Source organism: Orbicella faveolata, unplaced genomic scaffold, assembly GCF_042242905.1.
Source record: "Orbicella faveolata isolate gen_17 unplaced genomic scaffold, um_ofav_v1 contig_48, whole genome shotgun sequence".
Taxonomy (NCBI): domain Eukaryota; kingdom Metazoa; phylum Cnidaria; class Anthozoa; order Scleractinia; family Merulinidae; genus Orbicella; species Orbicella faveolata.
The window spans coordinates 8,144,858-8,163,812 of record NW_028301578.1 but is presented as its reverse complement, the minus strand read 5'-3'; the positions used below and the strand labels follow the sequence as shown (position 1 = coordinate 8,163,812).

Here is an 18,955-nt window from a genome sequence, read left to right as displayed (position 1 = left end):
TGGAATGGATTAATTCTAACATGTCAACAGCCCGGTGGCCTCATGGTTAGTGCGCTCGCCTCCGAATCGTGTGGTCCGGGTAAGAGTCCTGGCTGGGGACACCGTGTTGTGTTCTTGGGCAAGACACTTTATTGTCACAGTGCCTTTCTCCACCCAGGTGTATAATTGGGTACCGCCGAATTTAATGCTGAGGGGTAACCCTGCGATAGACTAGCATCCCATCCAGAGAATAGGGGTGGGAGGTAGGGGGCGGTAGATATACTCCCAGTCGCCTCATGCTACAGAAACCAGGATTAGCTCGGGCCTGATGGGCCATCTGGTTCGTATGCAGACTTTACCCAACAGATTTAACTGTTTTCTCGTTGTTTCAGGGACACGCCCAAATCTACTTGAACACGTTAATTTTATTGTCAAAACCGCTTCAAACTGCAGTAAGAAGGCGTGGCAAATGGTACTCAGAAGAACTTGCATCACTTCAAGTTTTATCTGATCGGAATAAGAACATTTTGTGGCGAATTTCGCAGTCAAAGGTCTCGACTTCTTGGCAACTCTCGGATTTTACTATTGGTCAGCCCTATAAGAAAAAAAAAATGGGAAAACCCTTCATGAAGGGAGAAGAGAGGACCATCTTTTTCCGTTCTCCCCTTCTCCCTCACTAAGAGATCCCTTTTACAATCTGCCTTCTTCCTCCTGCTATTGTTGTTGTTGTTGCTGTTGTTGTTCAGCCTCTCTGGGTTTGATTTTTCTCTCATATAGGTTATAAAGGTTATTTCCAATGGTGATTTTTTCCTTGTGGAAGTGATTTCGGCTGAACTGCATGAAAATGGAACCGTTCGTACCGCAGTGGATGTAAGTCGATTACAAAGCCACCACAGGAGGACAAAACGCTCGTCAAAAGAAATTGATTTAGCCAGCTTTCAATCCAGGATAAGTCACAAGGTATTAATATTTAAAAGGCAGGAGACCCGTAGTCATCTCATAGCGTTACGTCAGGGGCCCATGGTTTCCTGGTTACATTAAGAGAGTGATATTTGAAAATGTCAAATGTTCTTCTATCAATACTGCCCGACTCTCACTCTCCCCTCTCGCCACATATGACCACCGCAGTCCTTGCCTAGTAGTTCACTCCCTTCTATTATTTGTTCTGACTTGAACATAATAATAGAAGTTATATACCCCTGTTCATCGTGCTTTTTTGGTCTTCTGGGACCAGTTTGGGGTGGAGGGGGAGCCAGGGCCCACGCCATGTTACTATTAGAGTATCAAACTTATTACAATAAAAATTAGAACTAATATATCAAACACAAAAGGCCATGTTTGACCACATTTCAAACACCGAGAAGAGAGTTGAAAATACGACGCGCAGCGGAGTATTTTTGTACGAACTTCGTGGTGTCTGGAAATGTGGTCAAACACTGTCTTTAGTGTTTGATATATCTTCTCAATCGAAACAAAAACTAAGGAGAAAACGGAAATGTAAAAATCGTAAAAATCTATGCTAATTAAAATCAGATATCCAAACTCCATCAGGGTCATGACTTCCTGTGTTTAAACTTGATGAACTATTGATGAGATTGAGACGAGGGTTTAAAGCAGGTCCAAAAATATTTAGTTGAAGGTCCCTTGCATGGAGTGTGGATGCCATTTGACAAAGCCGGGAATGACGGATAAGCCATCTTTGGTTTCATTATTTTATTGAACGTTGGCAAACCAGCAAAAATAGTCAAAACTGATAAGCAAGCTTACGTTATCTCATTACAAGGTAAATTTCGCTGGCAGGAAGTTTAAAGTTATTTCATTACCGACGAGAAAGTTCAGATTTTTTTGCATAATAAGCAAGAGCATATTTATAACGTTTTAGTCACTGACTGTAACTTTAGTTTTCACTCACGATAGTTTTGTGTTTGTTTGTTTGCTTGCTTTTTCCTTATGCAAGGACATATTTAAAACGCTTCTTCCACAGATGCTGGCTACGGGAAATGCAAAAATCCAGGTCTCCATGTCTGCCTATTTAAGTCTGACGGCGTTTGTTGAGATCGAGTCCAAGTGGTTTGGATTTGGAATTAAGGACGCTACAGCCGGTTTAAAGTTAGAGGGAGGTTTGGATTTCTCCTGTGACATTAGTGTCGATGGGGAATTAAGGTTTGTAAGACCTTTCTTGCTGTGCATAGCAGTCTTATACCCAATTCATACTGGAATGAATCCTCCAGATAAGTGCTTTTCAAGCTGATTAAAACGACACCTAGAAGTCAAGGATCATTTTCAGCGTATCTTTATGTTCACAACGGACCGTTGTCAATTATTGACAAATTGCGAGAGGACATCTAGATTTATCGGTTAAGTTTACCAGCTCATTAAATTTGCTGGAAGGGTGGAAAGACTCAAGGATAACTTCCTCCATTCAGCATTGAGTCTTCAGCGTGCAAGCGATAGTCAATTCGGGGAACTCCTTGCTGCCTATTCGGTTTTAGTATAAATCTACTAGCGTTCTGTCACGAATGACGTTCTCTGATTGGCTACGCTACTCACTATGTATTCTGTTGCAGATAGTGGGTAACGTAGCAGTGTGCTCTTCTTAACAAAATGAACGCCGCTTCATTGCGTTTTCGAGGTGTCTGAAGAGGATTTAGATAAAGTTTTCAACGACCAGTAGATTTATACCAGTGTAATTAGATTATACGCTCGAGAATTCTATCACGTGATACTTGACGGCAGCCCTCGTCAACTATTACGCGATAGAAATCTCGAGCTCATAATATAGTTGTTAATTAGAAAACTGAATCATGTAGTTGATCAGCTGGCATTGTAAAAAATGTGTGGCAATAGAATATTATTTTAGGTTAACCTTGTAACTCGTAATCAATGCTTTCAAAGGTATTCTGGAGATCTTATTGTGATGAAGGATAAACAGCTTGGTAGCACAAAGTACATTCGCTTTGGTGTAATAAAACTTCCTGCCGGAATATTCTTAGGGTTGACTGGCCAAGCAACCGCTACACTATCTGTAAGTAAAACTATACTCTTAAATGTTTAATAAAGATGTTTCCTTTATTCTCAATCATAAGGCAATTTCTTTCAGCCGTTAAGAAGGTAAGAAGAGAAAAAGGTGCAACACAGTCGAAAAAATATCAGTTGAGTCCCTGGCACTCAAGCAGTTTAAGACCTGGGTCAGGAATGTAAAGTAGAATTATGGTTGGGCTGCTATATCTCTTGTTATATTTGTTTTGCCTAGCTGAACTTTTCCCTGATCGTAACATTCGACGTCCTCCTTGCCTTAACATATTATTTTGCCCACGTGACATGTCACGTGATCATTTTGTTAAAATTTGATAGATCGGCGAATTGGAGGTGAATTTTCATTCTATTGATCAATAAATGAGCGTTTTTGATGCAGATTTACATTACCTACCATGCTACGTTTGGAATGATCTCCCTTGATTTCGTTTATAGAAGATGTAAATGATCAAAAGTCGAATTTTGTTGGAAAAAAGGACCTTTCACCCTATAAAATTTTTCTGTGAAAAGAGGGACGGTCATTCCAAGCGTGAGAAGATTTAAATCATTGACCTGCATCTAAAACGCGTTTTTGCAGGATGTTATTACTAAAAACCGCCACCAATTCCTCAAATAATGGCTTTTTTCCGCTAAACGTCACGTGTCATGTCACGTGACGTGTCAGAGGCACCAATTCTACTTTAAAATGTTCAGGACGTCAAAACCTAACTGTGTGCTAAACCTCGTTCCATTGTCATTTATAGCTTCAGAAATATAACTAATAAATTATTTTCATCAGTAAAAGCCTTTGACCCAGGCCTTAAACTACTTGAGGCCATTTTCATCTCTATAATTTCCTAAATTTGTTCAGCGCGCCTATGGTCTCAAACTTGCGCAAGCTAAATATTTAACGCCATCGTTCAATTCCACTAAAAAATTTAACGTTAAAAAGCAACGACGTTTCGACCGCTCGACGGTCACTTACAAGTTGAAAAGTAAAATTTTTGCATGCGCCCAAATATATACAATCGATTATAAGAATGCTCATGAGACACTGACTAAAACTATAAAATATTTACATAGAAACAATACAAGAAAATTGCAGCATGAGTACTCATGCCGCAATTTTCTTGTATTGTTTCTATTGGGCCTCAGCGTCTTATTTTAAATTAAACTCCAATGAGCAGCGGAGTATTTTCACGAAGGGAAATGTTTGATATATCTTTACATTTCTTTTGTTTCGTAAAAAAAAAGGGTTTCTTGTTTTTCTTTTTTTCGGATGTCAATTTCCAAGCAGCATGAAACCTTGTAAGCGTAACATTAGATTCGGTACATACATACATACTTTATTGTTACCTCCCCAATGGGGCTTTTCAGGAACAATTACTTAAATTACTAAGTTACTAATAACTATACAATCAAAATTAATCAAATTTAAAAAAAACATTTACAACATTATCTAAACTTTGTAGTCGCGAAAAATACTAAAAATAAATGAAGTTTAGGGAGTATTTACAAAATTGTCTAAAAGCTTATTCTTTAAGATACGTTTAAAAACTTGAACTGAACAGCTTGATTTTAAAAAGGGGTCTAAATTGTTCCAAAGTCCAATAGTTCTGTAATAAAATGTTCTTTGTCCTGAGGCTGTTTTAAAAAAAGGTATATCAAGCTTTTGGCCACTCCTAGTTGTACGCTTGGTAACTTGCTCGCGGGTAATGAATTGTGACGTCAGATATTTGGGGGCGTGTCCGGAAATGCATTTAAAAGCCATGGTAGCTTGGCGGTAGTATAGTTGGTCCTTAACGGGTAACCAAGACAAACTTTTTAAGTGGGGAGTTACATGATCGTACTTTCTCGCGCCACTAACGATTCGACATGCGTAGTTCTGCACAGCCTGTAATTTCCTTATATTTTTCTCTGTGGTATTTGCCCAGACGTTCGAGCAGTAGTACAACTTACTGAAAACCAAGGCATTTATAACGGTTAACAACGACGTTCTGTCAAGACAGTGTTTGACACGGCTAATTACCATCGAACTATGCACTTTCTGATAGTCAATATGATACACAAGTGACTAGACAAATGAAAAAAAAAAAGAGATTTCTGTTTCAATTTCTTTTGAAGTTGTTGTAATTTTTCCCTTCTCTTTTAGGGAACTCTTCGACGATCAGTATCTGTCAGTGGTAGGGTATCCCTTGGAGGTGAATGTAGTTGGAGCGAAGGAAGTTGTTACACAACTGATAATTCGGTATGAATGACAGTTATTCAGACACAAACAAACATACAGACAGAGTCGGCCAGTCGGCCAGTCGGCCAGTCAGCGAGTCGGCCAGTCGGCCAGTCGGCCAGTCAGCCAGTCAGTAAGTCAGCCAGCCAGCCAGTCAGTCAGTCAGTCAGTCAGTCAGTCAGTCAGTCATCCAGTCGGTCTGACGTCAGTCATCCCTCCAGTCGGTCGGACAGGCAAGCGGATAGCCACTTAACCAATATTTACCATTACTGTCCGTCCGTCGTCCGTCTTCCTTATGTTTGTGCGTCTCACGGTCTGGGTTTCAAATCCATCCATAGTTCATTTATTGTCCACTTGATTGCTGTTTCCTTAGCTTCTCATCTCATTAACTTTCCTTTAACACTTTAGATCAGTTTTGGATCTGACTGGAGTAAGCCAAAACCAAAATTGAAGACTGGAGCTAAAATAGATATTACAGTAACGCCCACGATTTCCGTGAAAGTGCCAGCGATGCCTAAGAGGTTCGAAAATGGAGCAAAGCGGCCGTCACTCAGTATACTAGATAAGATAGGTGAGAGAAACCAATCTAAACTAGAATTATTGTCTTGTAGTAAATTCCGCCCCATCCTTTCGTGTGCCGTGGACACACGGAAAGTCGTCAAGTTTTCTTTCAGTTGTCCTCGTGCCAATTGCACGTCGTTGTCTAATTATTCTCGAGATTCTGAGTAGATAACAGCACTGTGGAAGTCAAAATGTATCGCCCCAAAAAACGCAAATCAATTACACGGCACCCTCGATCCCGACGTTATCTCACTAACCATATGGCCACTTCGCCTCTCAACGAGAAGATAACAAATAATCCTTTACGCAGCAACAGATAACAGCCAGATATATGGGCTATTGACCAAGTGTGAGGTCAAGATGACTGGATAGTTATTGTTTTTTTATGGATCGAGACAGAGTCGAGGGCCATAAATTCCAAAACAAAACAAAACAAAACAAAACAAACAAAAAACAAATAAAACGAACGAGGCCAATATCCAGCTATCTTGACCGAACAAGGTTAGTCAACAAAGGGTTTATTATATGGCTTTCGGGGAAATTTTTCTTGCGGGACACGGTGGGTAGTCCCGAGCGGGCCAGTTAGCGCCATCTTACCCGCTCGGGTGCGCAATCACAGCGCAGGATTTGGTTCATCTTGCCCACTCACGGAGCTAGCCAGATAATAATTATCGTGATTAAAAGATTTTAAAATGGTTTTGTTCCGTTCTTTAGTTGTAGCAGCTGCTGATATAGTGGACCTTTCTTTATCTCTGTTTGCGAGTGTACCGCTTCAAGCGGGGATTTCAATGGCTTACCCTTCCAGTCAGTGCAAGGGAAAAACACCAGCTGAAATTGAAGGCTCTTATGGAATTTCTGACCTGATTTTTGGTGTCTCAGTTGGTTTTCTTGAAAAACAATTGCGATTGTCATTTAACACTGGATTTTCTCTGAAGAAATGGACTAGGTAAGGTCAATATAATTTTTGTTCACCAAAGTTTATCGTCGCAATATCTTCTGATCTGTGGAGGCACTTGTTTAAAATCTTAGGTAGCTTCCTTTCCGACGCCTAAGTCCCGTATTCAGACGAAAACTGCTTTGGAAGAATCATCTGCTAAGAGATCTGTTAAGCAACGACGATTAAGCTTCAGAACAGGAAACCACTATGAGTATATGATCGTAGATGTGAATGAGAATTTAACAGTGGCACATCCTAGGAGTTGATCCTATTCGCCAACTGTTTCCAAAAATAACCAGAATTTTGAACTGTTGGGTTTTGTGGAGGGGAAAATCCAGTAAAACCGGTGACAAATCCTAGCATGGTAAAATAGGTTTATAATGTAACGTTAATAAACTCTTAAATTGAAAACAAAACTTGGGCTTGTATGAAGAAAATGAGATGCTAACGCCCTACTTTGACTGGTCAACAATGATCCAAAACAGCAGAAAATATTTCATTTTGCTTGAAAGAAATCACACTTTGTTTCTGTTGTAGTCTTGGATGCGTTGTTACCTTCTTAAAAATCTTGCTATCGTAATTAGTTTGAGCTTGAACGAAACTCACTAATGTCATATATACCTATGGAATTTCAGGGATTGTGTCTGTCCAGTTTCCAGCATTAAGGTAAGCTAACAAAAAAACAACACTTTACTTGGAAACGAAGTTTTAAGTGGCAATTTAAAGATGGATGACATAATACTGAACTTATGTAACGGACTAGCTGAACAAAAAAACAAAAAAATCTGCGACAATACTTAACATATAAATTCCATGTTACGATGCGTACTGTTCAGTAATAGATCACAGCTGACGTCAAAATGTGGTAAGAACCAAGGCGATAGCCGAGTGTGTCACTGACGTTCTTAGCACATTTTGACGCCTTCTGTAATTTAACGTGGAATCTATTGTTTTATATAATGAAGAAACCAAAAAATGTTAATGACGTCATCTGTATATGCGTCAGTCCTCCAATAGATCATAAATAAGAATCAAAAATGCGAGAATAATTTGACTTATTATATAAATTGCCATAGCAAAGACAGATATTAGACATGCTACTTTGATTGGTGAGGCAGTTTATAAAACTTCAGTCACTGAACGATATTATCTCAAGCCCCATATAAGAGGACGGCATGCAGTTATGTGTTTTGCATTTTGCTTTTGATAGATATGTCAGGGATTCATCTCAAAGCCACCAGCACCCAGGCCCCCTGTAGAAAATCCTCCGAAACCTCCAGACAAAAAGAAGCGGAAAAAGAAAAAGAAGACCGGAAATGAGTATGTGCCTTGGTTCATTATTATTATTATTATTATTATTATTATTATTATTATTATTATTATTATTATTATTATTAACACACAATAAAACACTGCTGAAACTACTTACAATGTAAACTTCTACGTACAAAACTAATGCTAATACAATACTCAATAGTACACTACTTACAATTCTTTCTTTTTTTTTTTACCTTTTTAAAGTACAGACCAAAATAATTTATAAAAAGTAACGCACACGCTCACCACTAGCACAAAAAAACTAACGCTAATTTAAGAATTACATTTATATCGCTGAAGCTTTGAGGATACACTACACAAAAAAAATGTATATATTTAGAAAAAGAACAAAGAATTTGAAAACCTTGGTTCATTATTTCGTAACCCCAGACAGGCCATTGAGAGAAGCCTAGGGAATAGAGGTGGTAGGGGGCGGAATTTGTTCACGCTGGAGTTCGGATTTTGAAATTAATCGTTTATGAAAAATAAAGATAAAAATAAAATCGTTTCCATAGAAGGCACGTTTTCCATTCCATTTCCTTTTTTTTAAAATAAAAGTTTTAATTTAGAATAATAACCTGTGTTATTTATACTTTGGAGTCATGTTTACGTAATCTCTAATGTGAAAAAAAAATAAAAATAAAAATAAAATTCAGGGTGGTCTATGCAACATGACGGCTGTCCATGACGGCTGTCGGTGACTGAAAAAAAGAAATTAAAACCTTTTGTTAAATATAATTTCTTAGGAATAGCATCGTATATTTATATTTTCGCGCTAAGTCCTGTGGGAACTCGTAGTGAGACCGAATGGTTAGTTTAACTTTGCTAGACGGATTGCGCTGTGAATTAATTGTCACGTTTAACCAATTGATAGCCTTGTTTTCGGAGGAAGTTAGAATCGCGGAATGGTAAGTAGAGTTTTCTGCACGTGTATAATGCAGCTCTGTACGTGTTGTTAGCCTTCAACAGCGCCGAGTGAGACAACCAATCTTCAAGTTTTTTTGGAGAACTGAATCACTACGGCTAATTTTCCGTGTTTCTATTTGGAACTGAACGCATTCTTAACATCTTTGGCAGGGGCAAGTTTTTATACTGACACACACACTAAACAGATCTAGACAACTGCGAAATTCTTAAGGAAAACATGAATATATTTTCTAATAGGCGTCGAGGTCCACGCCGTCTTCATAGTATCTCCGTTAGATGCCTAGCGTAAACCGTCGAAGTCAGATTTACATGTAATAACATAGTGATGTAGCTCCTCCGTTTTTGGTGACCACGATGCGGTTAGCTTGGTTTTTACACATAATCTTTTATGGGAGGTGAATGCTTTTTCCCAGGATCTTTCGGTCATGGATACAATAGATTTTCATCCCATCTTGTGGAGCAGTTTGTTCGACCATGTTAATGTTTATGTTACGACAAATCGCTCTATGATCACTTCTGTTACTTTTGTTTGGTTTAAGTTCCAATCAGGGTAAGAACCCGGGACTTGAATGTGGAGAAGATCATGCCTGTGCTGGGCGAAGAATGGGACCTAACTGCACCCAGCCCGATATGTACCCCAATCAGGGTATGTAGAAAAACAAACTATGTTCAAAATATCTGTCCTTAGATTGTGAGCGTACACTTCCTTGCTTTTAAGAAATTCGATGCTATATCTGAAGGATAAGTCTTATCTCCAAGCTTTACTGAGCCTTTCAGAAACACGAGAACTCTGCCTGCTCCAAAAACACCTGTGTTATTTTATTGCCGTACTCTGGAAACAAGTGTTCACTTCAGCAGGTTCAAATGGCAACGTTTGTTGGTTTTATTGGTGGATTTTGACCCATTTTTCATGTTTCTTGTGTTCGAGGAACGTTGTTAATTGTCGTCGTAGTTATGATTGATGACAACGAAAAATGCAATCGTTATTCTTTTAAGTTTTGAACTTCAGGGTTCACACGTTATTGAAAGGCTTGGTTGCATAATGTTTCTGCCATTTTTTGAACTTCTGAGCTCGTGTCTTGGTGACAGGCGCAGTAACAGTCTGAAATTTGAAATAAGATTCCACAAAATGCAAATGAGAATTTATTGACCTAAAAATTACTTTGTATAACTAATGTCACATAACTAAACCGTTTGGAAAAAAATGCTTTTACTCGCTTGATTTGACAGAGTGCTCGGGGAATGGAAAACCTGTCATATTGCCGCGGTGTGAAGCCGAATGTGAGTGTTTCGGAGGATGGGAAGGTGAATATTGTGAAAGAATATCTGCAAACGGCGGAGGAGACCCGCATCTGGAGACCTTAGATGGTAAGAAGCAACAGTTTTGTTTAGTGATCAGTCAATCAATCGATCGATCGATCGATCAGTCAGTCAATCAATCAATCAATCAATCAATCAATCAACAATCAAGAAATCAATCTATAAATCAGTCAATCGATCACCAGACAAGGAAGCAGGGAACGGACTGAAAACAAGCAATAAATCACTTGTTGATTAGCAATGCAAGTTAAAAACTTGAAAAACAAAACATACCAGAATTGATCCTATATCTACAAAATAAAATGTAATGCTCCAGGCTTGACTGTTTGTGTTGTTGTTTTTTATTATTATTATTATTATTTCCTAGGGGTAAATTTCGACTTTTTCGGTATTGGAGAATTCTGGGGTTGTAAAAGTGTCAAAAACGACTTCGGGCTTCAGTTTCGTTTTTATTACTATGAAAGAGCGTCGCTTATTGGTGGAGTTGCACTGAAAGCTGGGAAGAGTATAGTGACAGTTATGACAATCAAGACTGAAAACGCACAGGACACGCCCATTCTCAGGTGTGTTTCATTGGATACGCATGCCTACAAGCTAGAACTTTATTTAAGTGTCAATAAAGTAAGAACTTTATTTAAGTGTCAATCAGTTAGTTAGCCCATGTGGGCTAATTGGGGACACTCCAAGAGTTTTGTTTATTCTCTTGCCATTTATTTTATTTTATTTATTTATTTATTTATTTGTTTTATTTCGTTGCACCATTTTTGAGTTTTTATTCGCATGGCGGCATGAATTTCATGGAAGTTGTATTGAAGTGCTTTAGCTATGAATTTACTGTACTTATTTGTTTTTAAGTCGCGAAATCTCTTTGCAGTCTTTTGCTTGTATGATGTATTTAACACAGCTATACCCCAAATACTTTAAATTGAGGCAAAGTGTTACAATTTGAAAACTGATATTTTTTTAGCGGTTCTCCGGCGGCCCTAAAGAGCTGCCAAGCGGAGCACCGTACCCATATAGAAAAGAAAAGAAAACCCATAAATTAATTTTCTCAGGATTATCATGGAGAGCGGTTTTGCTCGTGGACGCGTTCGTACGACGACGACAAAGGCGCGCAACATGGCGGCCATACTCAGCTAATAGGTTGACCGAGACATGCAGCCTTGGTTTACAGCGTAAATCTTTGATATTGGACGTCCATGTTATGACCAATTGACACCTGTCAAAACAAGGTATCCGCTGACCAGTATCACGCTCAAATTTAGCGCTCAACCGGAGGTCATGTGTTTATTTTTAAGTTGATCGCTGCCCAGTTACTGGTTTTCGATTGGATCGCAGGCTCAAGTTAAGTCATTTCATTATAAACAGAAGCTCCGCTTTTAAGCTTGGCTAAATCTATTACGCAGACCGATTTTTAACCAAGCAACTTAATATAATAAGTGCTTACTTCTGTTCATGTGCAAAATATGAAGCTAAAATTACAGTGACAGTGTTAATTCTATACTTTTTTCTCAACAGAATCAATGGAATGTTAATAAATATTACTAGCAACTCTTCACAACCTATCGATATCAACAATGGCACAGTTTTGTTAGATCGTCAAAGGCGTTTTACCTTTGAAGCTGAAGAGAACAGTGTTGCACTTATTTCATTGCAGTACGATGCAGGCGAGTATGCAATATGCAAATGATCGGAGATCTTCTCTGGTCCATGGAAGGGTTTGACCATTAATTGTACCAGTGTTACTTCACTACTCTAAGGTCTTTAGAGCAGCTAGTGGCCATTCCAAAATAGCCTCATCCTCTGGTGCCGCTGTAGTTTAAAGCAAAGTGCAGGAAACCAAGAAACCCGCTTAGAGCTTGAAGGGGAGGAAATTAAACGCGGATAGTTTCGACTGATTGCGCCTAAATTCTACATTCCGGGAGGACAACCGAGGAGTATTGTGAACGAGTTTGGGAGTCGAGGAGTTTGCGGAAAATATTGAATAGGGCTGATTGTTCTAATCATAATTTGTAAATTGTCAGTGGTCAAGTTATGTTGATCATGATGAAAAGTACGTTTTATTTACCTGAGAAGCTGAACATACCAAGTAGAGAGTGGATCAACGTTGAATGTCGTATGTCTGTCACTTCCTTCTAGTTCGTAGACCGTAAGTTTATACGCTAAAGCTTTTTTTGAACGAAATTACAGATTGTTTATAGTTCTCCTTCGTTTCGTTACGAGCTTTATCGAGGTTGTCTCTAATTTAATCGTGATTTCTCTTGCCTCTCGTTAATAGGAGTCACTGTGACTATTGACGTTCGACACAGCCGTGTGATGAAGAGGCAGTACTTGAATGTTCTCTATTCACCCACTGCTGCGTACAAAGGTCACACTGAGGGACTGTGTGGCTTCATGGACAACAATGCAACAAATGACTTCATGGGACCAGAAAGAATTCTTTACAAAGACGCTGTTCAGTTTGCGGAGTCATGTAAGCAGTAATGTTACCGCAATAAATCGGCCATAAAACGACAATGATCGGAGATTTCATTGAATCTCTGCTCGGAGGTGAAAAGCACTTCACTAATTACCTCTGAGTTAACCAATCAGAACGTGTGAAAAGTACTTTACCTGTGTGGTATATACTAAGCGGTATATAGCTAAGAAAATACGCGCGCTGATTGGTTTGAAATCATGTTTCCATTTAGCATTCTATTTAGATTATGAGCTCGAGATTTCTATCGCGTTATAGTTGACGAGGGCGAAGCCCGAGTCAACTATCGTGCGATAGAAATCGAGAGCGAATAATCTAATTGCTTTAGCGGAGCCCCACACTCACATAGGAAAGAAAAGGAAACCCATGAGTTGATTTTCTCATGGTTATCATGGCTAGTGGTATTGCTCGTGGGCGCGTACGCACGACGACGACGACGACGACGACGGAGTCGCGCAACATGGCGGCCATACTCCAAATAATAGGTTGACAGAGACATGCAGCCTTGGTTTACCGTGTACTTGTTTGATATTAGACATCCATGTTATGATCAATTGACACCTGTCAAAACAAGGTATCCGCTGACCAGTATCACGTACCCATATCGCGGGCTGAAAGTTTACAGCTCATTGAGGTCACGTGTTGTTTTTAAGTTGGCCGCTTACCAAGTGCTGGTTTTCGATTGGATCGCGGGCTCATGTCAGGTTAACTTGTTAAAAACAGGGCAGGATTGTTCAGAAGCCGGTTAACGCTAACTCAGGATTGAAAGTTAACCGAATTATAACGTTTTCTTCTATACAAATGTTTTTTTGCTGCTTTGTTTTGTTTATATGGTGATTATTAAAATTCAAAACAGAAGGCCAAACAATATACAGAAAGCCTCACCGCAAAGTTACATGAAATCAAAGTATTCTACCTTTTCTTGGGTTAGCTTTACCGGGCTCTGAACAACCCAGCCCAGGAGCTACGCTTTCAGGCTGACCTAAATCTATACATTAGTATAAACCTACAAGTCGTTTAAAACTTAAACTAAATCCTCTTCACAGACACTTCGAAAACGCCAAGATGCGGCCTTCATTTTGTTAGCAAGGGCACACTACTACGCTACTCAATATCTATCACAGAATAGATAGTGAGTAGCGTAGCCAATCAGAGAACGGCATTCGTGATAGAACGCTAGTAGATTTATACTAAAACTCGATAGAAACACAGAACTAGCACGATCGAGCTATTGACGTAATTTCTCGTCGTTGTGTTTTCTAAAAGAAATAGAAAACAGGTTCTCCGTGTTTCTATCGAGTTATAGGAACGCTCGTGAAAGTTTGGGAGAACTCGAAAAAGCTGTGCTAGCACTCGCTTGCGGCTTGTGTTCCCACAGCATTTCTCGTTCTCCCAAACTTCAACTCGTGTTTCTATAACTCGATAGAAACGCGGTACATGTTTTGTATTTCTTAAATATAGTATGGTAAGGCAATATATATCTACCTTATGAACACTGCGTTCTAACCAATGTAATGCAATTTTATTATCTAGGGAGAATCAAGGCATGCCATAATGGATCAGGGAGACTTGATTCTTGGTCCTGGAACTCGTCAAACTTTTACCACGAAGACGTCATGGATCTGACATATACGGATCCATCGTATCTTTCCGTTTACTCATTGGACGGGATTCCAAATTCTTTGTTAGAGGTAAGAACGTTTGTTAATGGAGTTGAAGCATGACGGAGGACCACCCGAGATCATTGGCAACCTTACCCGAGGTTTACAAAACTAACTTCGTTTTTCCCTAAAGTAGATTCTCAAACTATGCTAGGGCTATGTTGACCGGAAACGGACTAATAAAATCCAATGATAAGCGATGACCGTGTGTTTTACAGTCCATACATAGCCTCATGAAAATCGACTGCTCAACCAATCAGAACGCGGCTCTAGTTATAGTGGTAGCTTTTTTAAACATTCATTAAATCTATCATTCATATCACAAATTATTGAACAAAATGAAATATATCTATTGTGTGCATCCCCCTGGGCTGTAGGTTTGGTTTGTTTACGCTGCATTGATTCACAAGGCTAAAATAATCAGCGAGCACTTTGTCACCCACTTTCCCATTTATCAGCCACTCAAAGTTGTTATCCTTACTTTAACACAAACAAGGGGAAGTTGATTAATGTGTAAGTTGTAGGCTAACTACAACCCTTTATCAGTGGAAAAAAACTGATCGACACGCACCGATAGCTGGCTGTTAGCTTTCAAAGGTTGTTTTAGATTTATCCACCAGCATCCCAGCAGCTTTCATACGCTAAGGAGTCTAAGTACCCTAAACGATGTTGTAGTACTTTCCAGATACCATCGTTGCTACAATCATGAAAACGAACAGTGTGTGTTTCATTTTGGAGTCGTAGAAGACTTATGGCTCTTGAATATTCCCACTAATTTATCGCACGTTTTTTTTTTTGCTATGTTTCGCACAGGTAGCGACAAGCATGTGCAAATCTCTGAACATTTCCGACAACGATTTACATAGCTGTATATTTGACGTCGCTATAACTAACGATACAACGTTTACTGATCAAGAAACCTTCAAGCGAGGTAAAGTTTTATGCATTCAATGCTTTCGCACTTAAAGTTCTTGAAACTAGTTACGTTTATCAATGTTTCTCTGTGTGGAATGATTTATTAATTTAAGAGGAGTTGTCTGCAGTAGTCAAATGGCTCTAATTCTACCAAAAAAATGATAGATACCAATAAACTAGCCATAAAATTTCTAGAAATAACTTCCGAAAAAGACTTGTTTTGTAAACTCTCTAAAATTTCTGTATGGAAAAGGTCAGCTTTAAACGATTATTTCTCACACAAGGAGATCGTAAATATTTGAACGACTTTACATTCATATTAATCCCGATATCTGCTTCTAACAGACGATGATGCTGGAAGGGAAAGTGTGCAAGCCATTTAGTCAATGAATGTAAAGTTGTTGAGCAATCAATGATAATCTAGCTGATTTTTTTTTTTCTCTTTAGATTGTCCAGGTCAGTGTTCAGGTAAAGGCAGATGTGTCAACGGAACATGTGGATGCATCGAGGGATGGACAGGAGAAAGTTGTGATAAAGGTATTAATTTTTTTTTTTTTAATATAATAATAGATGATGGTTCATGCACATGAATGTACTGAGCGAAGATTCATAATAAAAAAAAATTTTAAAAATTAAAAAATAAAAAAAAACGGAGGTCCAAGTAAAAGCCGTCCACTCCCGGTCGTTGAATATCAAAAACGTCCGGTGTGAAGGTGGTTAACGTCTGAAGACGATGGAGTTTAATTTTCCTTCTCCCTCCCCACCCACGGCCGCATCCCTTACCATCACCACCCCCTCCAACACCAAATCGAAGCTCTCATCGAAGGATGAGAGCTCCAATTACTGAGCATTGTAATCTTTGAGACGCAATCACTAGTGTTATTCGTGAGCATTTCCATGGCTTCTACTTGTTATACGGCCGAGGTCACTTGTGATTCACTTGTTACTATGCACATAGGCTCTAGTTCTGCACAGAACGTTTAAAGACTGTAGAAACAACTCCTATACGAGTAATTATAATAAAATCGTCAATTTAGAGCCAGTCCGTTATGCTTACAAATTTTTACATTCAGCCAAGGAATCTGGGTCTCGCCACTTCAATTGGATCTGTTGTTTATGCTCTCACTAAATGTTATTCTTTGTCTCTTTTTTTGGTAGGTTCTTGTCTAAACTGTTCCACCGCCCATGGAAAATGCGTTAAAGGATTCTGTGTGTGTGAATTGGGATGGGAAGGTCGAAGTTGCGAACTAAAAGGTTAGAAATTCCACACCTTCCTTGTTTCGTAATATTTCAGCCCGGGACTATTTAATTTTTAATCTAATGATGCTGTTTAGTTCTTGAAGGGAGAAAACAACCAGAAGCAAAACAAAAAGCAAACAAACAAACATCAACTTCTTCTGCCAACCGAGACTACTCGGCCATTTTCGATATATGACGCCCAGCTGGATTAGTAGTACAATCAAAAGAATTGTTTATTCGTGCCTCACTTTTATCATGAGCTCCTGGCTCGGGGGACTGGGAGACCACCCCCTGTGTAATTTGACATGAAATATATTATCTTATCTTATCTTATCTCTCAATCTTAGTGTGATTTCTGTTCTTATAGTCTTTAAGCTTTAGATAGATAAGGGATTGATATACATCCCGCAGAAATATATTAATGTTCTGGGCATTATATTCTAGATCATTGGCTGTATTATGGCAAAACTAGCACTCGAAAAATTATCTCCCGTTAATCTACTGTTGTAATAAATCGCCGTTACTGTTGTAATAAATCAGCATTTATTAGCTTTTACCTATTTTTACAGCTGAGTGCCACAATGTCAACAACTGTACAAGTCCTGTCCATGGTGTGTGTAAGACGACGGACGTGTGTCAGTGCAGTCCTGGATACATAGGTTAGTTATTGGCGACAGTCACAGCAATCAATACCGTAATTGTTTATTTGTTCTGATACTTTATTACGGTTTTGGTATTACTACAGACTCTCTGCATGTGAAACAAGTCCACTGCAGCTTACCCCCTCTTCCCTCCAATTCGCTCCTTCTTTCCAACACGTATACCCCAGCCCTGTACTCGTCTACTCTTCTAGGTGGAGAGAGAGGCTTCGTGAGGACGTTTATGAGATCTGTATAACATTTCAGCTATGCTATCTTGTCGATAGTTATTCATTCATAGTAAAGATTCAGCAAGTGTTAAAGCTATGCTATGGTTTTATTATTTTCCGTAGGTCAAGATTGTAGTGTTATTCCAACATGTTTCAATGTATCAAACTGTACTGGCAATGGACTCTGCGTGGATTATGATGTTTGCAAGTGCAATGTAGGCTGGACTGGTACCAATTGTACGCAGTACTCATGCGAACACTTGGATTATTGCTCAGGTAACAGTGGTCAATTTGCAGCGCAGACCGTTGAAACTTGGTAGGCTAATAGTTCTACAGAAAACACACCTACAGCTATAAAAAATTATGTTCCCATGGCAACTCACTCTTTTCCATTCCCCCCACTTGATTTCAATATGTTAGTGATTTTCAGCGCGCAAAACATTAAACGAGGCCACAAACTTGAGCTGACATATTTATATGCTTGCTAGATCCAGCATATGAGGCACTATTTGCGAATATCAAAATGGAACGTCAAAGGGGGCCAGAAATGCCTTTAATATTGGGGAGGTCTGGAACCCAGTACGTTGCCATGGTAACCAAACTGTTAGGCTCAAATTGTGGAGCACATTTAGTAGAATCTTACTGCAAAGAATCAAACATTTGTGGTACAAACTGGCTGAGATATCTTTTTCATTACATTTGATCAAAGTTTGGTTGAGTGTATGACGTCATCACTGGGCCAATTTGCATATTTTAAAAGCTTGAATATCTCTGGAACGAAAAGAGATATTTGAGTAGAGTAAACAGCATTTATCTTCTCAAACAGGCCACTTGTTTATGTTTTAAAATGGCTGCGATAGGAAAGATGCGATTTTCGTCATAGTACCACTAAACCTTTGTTTCGAGCTTGCGGTTCAATCAGTTATCATTTGCTTTCTTTCTTCCGTTAGTCAAGGTTTTCCTTCGTGTATAAGTAATGTTCTAATGATTTTAACTGCGTTTCTTCAAGAGCATGGACGCTGCGTAACACTCGACGAATGCGCCTGTGACTATGGCTGGACTGGAGCGAGCTGCGCGCTTCCTGACTGTACAGCTGTCAATCAGTGTTCCGGGAAAGGAGAGTGTGTTGCAAGTAACTTCTGTCGCTGTTACACGGGATATTTAGGTGCAAGCTGCAGTGTGGTGGCTGACTGTAGTGAGTTTGCAAACTGTAGTGGCCGTGGTGTTTGTGTTTCAACGGAGTTACTCAACGTGTCGTGCAGGTAATAAAACAAGTACACTTGCTATTACTTGCCAAAACAGTAATTTTAAACCCCACACCACAAGCCTCTGTTTTGTCTGGCTACCAATGATTTGTCCAATTTAGCGAGCCTACATTTAGTACATGGCCTCTAAATCAATACGAAACAATATGCAAGTCAAATAGAGTTTGGTGGATGTAGGACCGGAGACGCATTTCTCCCTCTGCCTCATTGCTGTAAAATGTATTAAAGTTCCCTCCCTCCCCCCCCCC

General features: G+C 39.2%; 1 protein-coding gene across 2 annotated transcripts in view; it reads left to right on the top strand.

The window, feature by feature from the left end:
- The window catches only part of LOC110059840 (protein bark beetle-like), a 57,803-nt gene that overhangs the window by 35,332 nt on the left and 3,516 nt on the right, over positions 1-18,955 (top strand). The window contains exons 3-22 of one of the 2 annotated variants that reach the window (XM_020766566.2): positions 757-939; positions 1,964-2,142; positions 2,875-3,004; positions 5,147-5,242; positions 5,630-5,792; positions 6,497-6,728; positions 7,355-7,385; positions 7,930-8,039; positions 9,503-9,609; positions 10,194-10,331; positions 10,651-10,846; positions 11,802-11,950; positions 12,562-12,756; positions 14,293-14,450; positions 15,234-15,351; positions 15,783-15,872; positions 16,494-16,589; positions 17,144-17,233; positions 17,566-17,718; positions 18,452-18,704. In XM_020766566.2, coding sequence (XP_020622225.2) covers positions 1,964-2,142; positions 2,875-3,004; positions 5,147-5,242; positions 5,630-5,792; positions 6,497-6,728; positions 7,355-7,385; positions 7,930-8,039; positions 9,503-9,609; positions 10,194-10,331; positions 10,651-10,846; positions 11,802-11,950; positions 12,562-12,756; positions 14,293-14,450; positions 15,234-15,351; positions 15,783-15,872; positions 16,494-16,589; positions 17,144-17,233; positions 17,566-17,718; positions 18,452-18,704 — 2,684 coding nt within the window. In that variant the 5' untranslated portion in view covers positions 757-939. Of the gene's footprint in view, positions 1-756; positions 940-1,963; positions 2,143-2,874; positions 3,005-5,146; positions 5,243-5,629; positions 5,793-6,496; positions 6,729-7,354; positions 7,386-7,929; positions 8,040-9,502; positions 9,610-10,193; positions 10,332-10,650; positions 10,847-11,801; positions 11,951-12,561; positions 12,757-14,292; positions 14,451-15,233; positions 15,352-15,782; positions 15,873-16,493; positions 16,590-17,143; positions 17,234-17,565; positions 17,719-18,451; positions 18,705-18,955 lie in introns of those variants that run through there. The other variant, XM_089280633.1, reaches the window with a different exon arrangement.